Source organism: Electrophorus electricus, chromosome 12 (genome assembly GCF_013358815.1).
Source record: "Electrophorus electricus isolate fEleEle1 chromosome 12, fEleEle1.pri, whole genome shotgun sequence".
NCBI lineage: Eukaryota > Metazoa > Chordata > Actinopteri > Gymnotiformes > Gymnotidae > Electrophorus > Electrophorus electricus.
The window spans coordinates 12,633,277-12,642,441 of record NC_049546.1 but is presented as its reverse complement, the minus strand read 5'-3'; the positions used below and the strand labels follow the sequence as shown (position 1 = coordinate 12,642,441).

The window sequence follows — 9,165 nt, the reverse complement described above, 5'->3', positions numbered from 1 at the left end:
TGTCCATGAAAGTCAGTCAAGCTTCAGGATCATCTCCTAAAGAGGATGCATCTATGGAATCGGGTCACCATCAATGCAGAGCTTGCTCAGGAATGGCAGAAGGCAGGTGTGAGTGCATCTGCATGCACAGTGAAGCAAAGGCTTTTAGAGGATGGCTTGGTGTCAAGAAAGACAGCAAAGAAGTCACTTCTCTCCAAGAAAAACATCCAAGGGCAGAATGACATTCTGCAGGAAGTATAGGGATTGAAATGCAGAGGGTAAAGTCATTTTCTATGATGAAGCCCCTGTTTGGGACATCTGGACAAATGATTGGAGAAGAAAAAGGTGAATGCTACCATGAGTCCTGTGTCATGTCAACAGTGAGGCATCCTGTGACCATTCATGTATGCATTTGCTCAAAAATGTTGCCCAACAACACTGCCATGAATAAGGAATGGTATCAAAACATCCTCCAAGAGCAACTTCTCCCAAGGATCCAGGAGTGATGAACAATACTTTTATCCAGCATGACTGAGCACCATGTCACAAGGCAAAAGGGATAACCAAGTGGCTCGGTGAACAAAACATTGAAATTTTGGGTCCATGGCCAGGAAACTCCCCAGATCTCAATCTTACTGAGAACCTGTTCTCAAAAAGAGGTTGGACAAACAAAAACAGAAACTGTGATCAACTCCAAGAACTGATTAGGAAAGAATGGGTTGCCATCAGTCAAGATTTTGCCCAGAAGCTGATATCCTGCATGCCAAGGCAAATTGCAGAAGTCTTAAACAAAGAAGGGTCAACACTGTAAATATTAAGTCTTTGCTTACACTGGATGCATTTGTCAATAAAAGTTTGTTTTGTTTTTTTTTTAAACTTAGTGCTTATAATTGTACTTCACTATACCAAATAAACATCTGACAAAAGGATCTGAAAAAAAAAAAGGCAGTAAACTTTGTGAAAACCAAACCTTGTCAGTCTTAAAACGTTTGGCTATGACTGTACATTCTGACTGTTTTTTTACTTTGACCTTTGCCTACCTCGCATATTGTTTGCCGCTCATTTACCTGCATTTTTGCAATAAAACTCTTCTTCACTCGCTTCGTCTCATCAGCAGATCTGTTACATACTGCTAGTCACTAAACTGAGTGTCTGAGCTATTTTGGATGAAGTGATAATGCTGCTTTCAGTTTTGATACCTTGCTATGAATTTGATTACAGATTCACTGAGAGGTCCAAGAGATTCACTGAGCCAGGGGTTAGTCCGATGCCCTTTTTGTTTTGTTCAGGAATGCATGTTTTCAAGACCTGCAGATTGTAGCTTTACAGCTAATTTTAGCTCAGGCAGGACTTATGTTTGATAGCCCAAATTCTTAAATCATAGGATGTCCAATAAAAACAAAACATTTCTTGTGGTCATCAGACATACTGTTTTTGCTGAGCCAATGCCCAAAACTTAAGTAACAACTTGCAGGTTGAAATTAGATTTCACAGTAGTCCCTTGACAGGGACTTGAGTCAGGCTTGAGATGCACTTGCCCTTATAAATTCAATACTTACATATTTACAAGGGAATCCAGGTAATCGAGAGCATTTAAGTTTAATTTGAGTACATCCATATCTTTGATTTTATTACTTTTACCATCACCAAAATAATAAATAGGGAAATACAAACAGCTTGTGTATAAAAGTAACTTTGACAATGTGCTTAATTTGAGAAGGCTCTTGACTACTTTGACAGTATAGTCTTGACTTTCTCCTTAGACTCGTGTCACTGTTGTCTTATTTTCAACATTCTGCATGAGACTCTATTGTGGCAAAGCGGCAACACACTAAAACAATGCGAAACCATACAAGCCCATGGTAAAACAGGAAATAATCATGATGGATATGTCCACTATTTAATGTGTGTGGAGGTTTGGATAACTCAGGTCATTGTATGGCACCAATCATGTCATAGTGGTATATTTAACTATGCATTCTTGTGCAATGATCTGCATGTGTGTGTATTTATTTATATATATATATATATATATATATATATATATATATATATATATATATCTTTACGAGTCAAATCCCACTTAACCCCCATTTTGTATTTATGCCCAGTTGTCCTTGAACTCCAACCTGCCTTATTTCAAGAGTTCCAGGAACAAAAGGCAGGACAAAGCCTCTCATCTTATCATGGGCTGAAAAAGTCTCTAGAAAAACACCCTGGATGCAGTGAGGTCATCAAAGATGAGTTCCTCAGGGTGCCATTTCCTTGGCGCACACGCCCCCTGCTGGATAAACAAGAAAAAAAAAAACAAGCCATCAGAAATACTATGTTTTTAATCATAGGCATGCAAATGGCCTAAGACGTCATGTCATATGCCAGATAGATTGCATGGTATGGATTAAAATACTACTACTACTACTACTACTGTATAAACCATTACCAAAATTGTTTTACTTTGAGCAATAGATGCTCAGATAGTGATGTCTCTGACCTTGGCATGGACTTAGAAATAATCAATCATTAATAGTCAGATGTCGCACTATGTATTGAAAATCACATTCTGATAACTTGAAGACTATGGCATTTCTTCTTTTGCTGCAACAAGTTTATCCTATTTGTTAAATAGTGAGTCACCTTAAATAATGGCTGTGTTATTTGCCTCTAAGATTGCGCTGATGATCTCACCTAAGGAGGCTCTCATGTACGCAGGGTTAGATGTCTAGCGCATTCGCATATGTAAGCTGTGCTTGGGACCATCCACTCTCTCCAGCTTCTCAAAATGCTTCCTAGCATTGCGAATATTGATGAGGGTGGCCGCAGATGCTAAGAATAGGAGAAAAAGGGAAATGAGAGAGGAAGAGAAAGAATGAGGGACTCTGCTAAGAATCATACCATCCAGAAAGAATGCAAGATCATTACAAAAACTATAACAAACAAACTCTGGTCACATACAAATACACAATTTCCCAAATAAAAATATCACAACCATACACACATACAAGCCCTCCCAGCACCCCTGAGAAGCGTTCAGAATAGGCCTTACGTATAGAAGGGTCAGACATGATCACCATGACATAGGTATTGGATGTGAACACATCAATGAAGGCAGCAAAGTTGGAGTTGCGCACTTCCATGCTCTGGAAAGAGGCAGCCAGTTTACTGTGGGATGAGGTGCAAGGGACAATTGAGTTTGGGACCGAAATTAGTACAGCAAGTCAAAAAAGCAAAAACAGTATATCCTGGGGGGTGGGGGTGGGGGGTAGGTTACCTGCAGCTCAATTTGAACTGTTTAATAATGTTGCTTATCTTCTCAAAGCGATGGGCATCTCGCTGCTCCTTGCACTGATAGTGTGAGATTACCTGAATAAGCATATAATGTGGAAAATGACTCAAAACCTCTCATAATATTTATGGGGAGGTAAAAATACAGTAGCAGAGGTTACCACTTTCAGTCAAGTAAAAAAAAATAAAAAAAATAAAAATAAATAAAAAATAAAAAAAATCTAACATGAGCCTTATTAATTACAAAAGCATAAAGGCGACAACCTATAGGTGTAACTCAAGCGTCTGGAAAGAAGGAAAACAATTGGTTACAACTGTAAAAGAAAGAAGAGAAGATAAATAAACCCGAATAAAGTCATCAGGGGCTGCAGTAGTCTTTATTATCTGCCCAGGGGATGTGAGAAGCTGGAAGAGAACAAAAGCCTGCTCTGTCTAGGATCTTTCACTATACAGAGCCTATGCATTGGCTGGGTTCCTTCACTACCTCATATGCACAAAGCCTGTGTTTAGGCTATGGATAAGGGTATGGCAAAGACCTGGGCCTTGGGTGGGTTAAGAAATACCACCACCTGAGAACTACACAAACACCTCAAGGCTAAACAAACACCGTCTCAACCACCAGATTTACACACATCACCCTCAGCCAACCTACGACTGAATCCCTAAAGTGCTGCCTCTGCTATGTTTCACCTACTGCCAAATGAAACCACCATTTTTTTTTAACTGACATGAACATGGAAGTGAAAGTTATGGAGCTGATCAAGCCCTGGTTTCCTGCATCCAAGGCCTGAGTCACATAAGCATGTTGGAAAAATTCTAGAAAGCAGTAATAAAGAGAAACAGTAAACCAAAGGTAACATGAGAGGAGCCTGGTTTTCTTCATGCTTACTAAGAAGGTAGCTCGTTCAAAAAGCAGGACCTCATCTGCCTCAATGATCTGGGCGAAGTTGCGCAAGTTGGACTCCAGCTGCTGCACATTGGGGATCAGCTGATAGACAATGCTGGACCATGCCTAGAGTACATGCACAGAAACAACATTTTTACATTTATATTTTCTGAATTTGGCAGACACTCTAATCCAGAGTGAAATTCAAAACTGCTTTGTCATATACTCATACCTAGTACAGTAGGTCAGAGTCAAAGATACTGTTGACCCAGAATACTGCTAATATACAAGAATAAATGCTGCTACCTAAAAGAAAGGCAAAATAAGCCAGTGAAGGGAACACAGCAGTGGAGTGACGTGTGAATTTCACACTTTGAAGGTTAGTCATTCTTCTGTGTTCTGGATCAGTTGTAGAGGTCTGATGACCTGCAGAGGAACACTAGCAAGTAGTGACCTGCAGTAGTTAAAATCTGAGATTAAAAGAGATTATACAAGAATCTAGGTAGCTTCATGTGAGAGAAAGAGCTTTGTATGTTACAATCTTTTGTATGTTACAAAGGAGAAATGATCGTGTCAGGTTTGAAGCATGAGCAAAGAACAATAACTCCAAAGTTGTCCACTGTTATGTCAGCACTATGAGCAGCTCCAGACAATGATACCAGGGAGTTCTTGGAAAAAAAACTCAGATTAGGTCATATTATCCACACAGTGGATCTTATGCTGAGGCAACAAAATAGTAACCATAATTTCTAATTGGCTATTCACTCTGACTGCACATGTACAAAGCATGGGTAAATGGATAATTTCATAACTTTCATACAGGCAAATCTCAATCAGTTATGAAAGGCTGCCATCTCACTTATAGCAGCACTCACCATCATAGCCAGTTACAACTTTACAAGGTACAAGCAATAATACTGCAATACTGTTAATATGCTTTCTTAAAATGAGTGCAAGCTCACTGATGCATCAAACTCTGCATGTCTTTGCACTGGGGTGATGAAACAGATGGCTAAATAAAATGCAACATTTTTTACTCTTTATATAGTATTAAAGATTTTTAAGCACTACTAAGTAATACGTGATGCTTAGTCAAGTTTAGTAATAAGTGATGTTAATGCCAGTTTCCGCAAAACGAGACTAAAGTAAGAATATTTTTCAAAGGTTATTTAAATGCTTAAACCATTTTCAAGAAACTGGGCCATAAAACAATACTTACTTATTAGAACTCAGAGACCATTGCTGACACCCAGGCCATTATATGTGTCAAACTGCTTTTGTGCTTGTAATGGAAGTTTTGATCCTCTGTATTCTACTACTAAATAAGCACATTTACTTGAAGAAGCCTAATTCACACAACTAATTCATTGTAAATACCAAAAGGAGTACATACATACCTTATAAAGTGTCTCATCCCAAATAGAAGTTCTGAAACAGGTGCACGCAAGAGGGCGAGACAGTCTTTTCAGGTCCTCCTCACGCTCTTTAAAGATCTACAGCAACGGATGAGCATGTCTGAGCAATCATCAAGGATGCATGCACAATTTGACAGTCTGACCAATATTCTTACCAGATCTCTTTGATCTTCCTGAACTAGGTCCATTTTGTGAACTAGACAGAACACCTTGGCATCAGGTGAATTCTGAAGGATAGCTTCCAAACAGGACTGGTAGTAATGCATGTCTTTCTCCAATTCTCGGCTCTCCACATCAAACACATAGATCAGCACCTCCACGTTGCGAAAGATATTATCTCTCTGACTGGTGAAATAGTTCTCCATGAAGGTGTCCTGTCTAAAGAGGCAAATAAATAAAAACAATACCTTACATGAAATTTTACAGCTACATACTGGGGGGTCGACTAATTTAGAGAGGTGCTTCAGCACTGGGCCTTTTTTTAATATGTCCACAGCACGTGATTATCAACATATCAACTGCAGAATCAGCGAGGCCTTAACACTCCACAGACTTTGTAAAGTAGTAGTATAAAACCTTGGAAGTAGTCCAAATGTAGTACAGTGATTTGGAGGCTATGCTTACCCTCCACAGTCCCACAGGTTCAGTACCAGATTGCCAAGGAAACGCACATGGGAATGCTCCACGTCAACTGAAAGGAACACATAGTTGTTAAGCTATTTCTGCTTTGGTTGACAGTTGATTTGACATTTAGCCAAATGAAAAACTAAGGGCCTTAGTGTTGGATCTGAACCTGCCACAAAACTGAAACCACATGCAAAAAATAACCAAGTGAAACCAAGCTGGATCGCAAACACCTGTTTCTGTTCTCACTCTACAAGGCATGAGACATGACAAAAGAAACCAATGGTATGCCAACAACATGCAAATATGACAGACTTACACCTACTGTAACACCATGATGTACAATACTACTTATGTTTTTGGTATAACATCAATATGCCACCAAAATAACACAATTTCTGAATTTATGCAGAAGTGGAGACAAAACAAACAAACAACCCCCCCGATAAACAGTTAAAACAGTTCATTGAGCTACAAATAGCATTTCTAACCCATTATTTGATCCAGACCAAATTAAAAACACTATTAAATGAAAAAGTGATGAGGATTAAATGGGTTATGGTGCTTTTGGTACTTTTTTAAAAATCACATTGTGCATTTGGGGCCTATTTCTTTGAGCATGGACTTCTTGGTTCCTTTTAAGAAGGGCACAAACAGGTTGTTGAGATTAATAACCGCAATGTCACAAGACTGATCCCCCCCCCCCCCCATTTTTCCACAAGTTATTCTTAAATTGAACGTTCAATAAGGACTCAGGTGGAACAATGAAAAGCCAAGAAGGCAGACTATGAAATCATTCATTTGGTAGGTGCTGAAACATCTTACTTGTGGCTCCCAGTCGGCGAGTGTCTCTGGCAATATAATTGGCAAAAATGATTGACCTCATGCTGGTCTTCCCCGACCCACTCTTTCCCATCAGCAGCACCTACAAAGCATCAAAAATATGATGAATGCAGTTTCACAAATGCACCACTCAGATGAGCTCCAACAGCATCGTAACAGGGTACAAGCAGAACTAGAAACCCCTGAAGCTAACGTATCTAATTTTCAGAAAGAAGACACACAAACATAAATAAGCATGGAATTCTGTGAATTACAAGTACTGAATGTTTCTGAAATACAACCTTAAGATCAAACAATGGTAAATATCTATGTTTAGTTTTTTTTTTAATTTATTTAATTTATTTTTTTACACGGAAAGGCATGTTATTTGTTTGTTTGGTAGCGGCATGAACACATTTCAGAACTGTTGGTTAATATTTTCCTTGTTCTTGTGTTTGCCGTGGCCTTATCTTAAATAATACATACCATTAACTTACCTAAAACATGCCTTGATTCAAGTGGTCTGCGACGGAAATGTAATGCAGCTATTCACAGTAAAAATGGTTACGGAAACAGTCACTATTAAAGAACATGAGAGCACATTTATAAAATTCACCTTTTTCTTCATGGCTGTACTTGACATTTCCCCTGTCTGAGACAGAGTTTGGTTTACACAATTCCAGCAGGGCACACTCCAGTAAAGGGCGAAGACCTTGAGTTCTCAAATCTTAATCGGAAGAAAGGAAAGTTTAAAAAAAAAAAAAAAAATACACTGGATTAGAACAGCCATGCCACTCATTTTACGATTGTCTTCTCTGAACTGTAATACTAGCTATAAAACAGGAACAGGCACAACTTAAATGCGTCATCTAACGTTTTTTGAAAGGTTTCAAAAATAATGAGCCAGAATAGTAAATAGCGTAGACCTGCAACTTGAGAAACAGCAGTCAGGTGACTAGCTAGCTAGCTAAGTAATCACAAGTTGTCGTGTTAAAGCTGTCAGGCTCAAACCTTGTAGACCTGGCCCTACAATGAAACATTGCGACAATATATATCACAATTATACAAACCCAACTGACTACACATTATTTTAGAAGTGTATTTAAAAGGGGGAAACCGAAATGAAATTTTGAAGTAAATTATCTAAAACACAGTTGTTTTTTTTCTTTTCAAACTAAATGAAGCGACCTATGTTAGCTAGCTAACCAGACAGTTTACCTAACGGAAGTGTAGCATTATAAAAATATTGGTGAAACATGGAACCTTTTTTTTTCATTGTTTAAGATTGATGTCCCGATAGGCTAACAACAAGATAGTTAGCTACTGGTCTCATTACTAACCAGCTAATATTAGGTAGAATAATAACATTAGTTAGCTGGCTGGCACGGTACGCGTAGGTGTTCGTCTAGTTAGCTAACCGAGCAATAATAATAATAATAATAATAATAATAATAATAATAATAATAATAATAATAATGAGCTAGCTAGCTTAAAATACATGCCTACTAACACTCCACAAACTATTCATGGTCAATGCTATGCCTTAATTTAGCAGGTAATGTTTAGTTAGTATAGCTGGCTAGCTAGTTAGCGTTTCTACTGCTGTAGCTATAGCTAGCGACCGAATACACAGCAAGCTTATTATAGTAACAAGCCGTTCGTGAGCAACTAGCTAGCGTTAGCTATCTTAGGTTAACAAACCAGCTGGAGAATGAAGAAAATCGTCGAATACCTTGGTAGTTAATTCCTTAGTTTCCAACTAAATCCATTCAATGAGATCTCAAAGAAAATATGAACTGCATCCCATAATTTGTTCAGCCGGACAAACCACTATTCCAAGAATTCCCTTTAAAAAGGCTGTTCGTCGAAGAGCGAGCATGTGACCAGTTGTAAACACCGGGGAAATTCAAGTAAGGGTGCGTTTAAGAAACGCAGATTTCACCGAGCGACAGCTCTGCATAGATTCACCTTGCAGCACAAGCAACAACTGAATCAAATAATAAACTTTACTGTATACAGTGTGTAATTTTAATAACTAAATCCAGTTCAATGTAGCGTTATTGTGATGACTATACCGGATTCAATTTTGACAACTAACTAGCGTTAGCTAACTTATTAGCTAGCTATCTAGCTAACTAAAATATGCGCATAAATACT

At 38.4% G+C, this 9,165-nt stretch overlaps 1 protein-coding gene across 2 annotated transcripts; it reads right to left on the bottom strand.

Moving 5' to 3' along the window:
* Positions 1-1,559: 1,559 nt before the first annotated feature.
* On the bottom strand, positions 1,560-8,918 carry rraga (Ras-related GTP binding A). Of its 2 annotated transcripts, none has more exons than XM_027004888.2 (11): positions 8,741-8,918; positions 7,625-7,735; positions 7,012-7,111; positions 6,187-6,253; positions 5,718-5,940; positions 5,545-5,640; positions 4,151-4,273; positions 3,248-3,339; positions 3,023-3,138; positions 2,665-2,802; positions 1,560-2,260 (listed from the first exon to the last, which is right to left on the bottom strand). In XM_027004888.2, exons 2-10 carry the CDS (start codon positions 7,649-7,651, stop codon positions 2,699-2,701), a joined length of 948 nt encoding a protein of 315 aa, XP_026860689.1. In that variant the 5' UTR covers positions 7,652-7,735; positions 8,741-8,918; the 3' UTR covers positions 1,560-2,260; positions 2,665-2,698. The 2 variants fall into 2 exon arrangements, with proteins under 2 accessions (XP_026860689.1, XP_026860688.1); XM_027004887.2 differs by having other exon boundaries at positions 1,560-2,263; positions 8,741-8,917.
* Between the last annotated feature and the right edge of the window lie 247 nt (positions 8,919-9,165).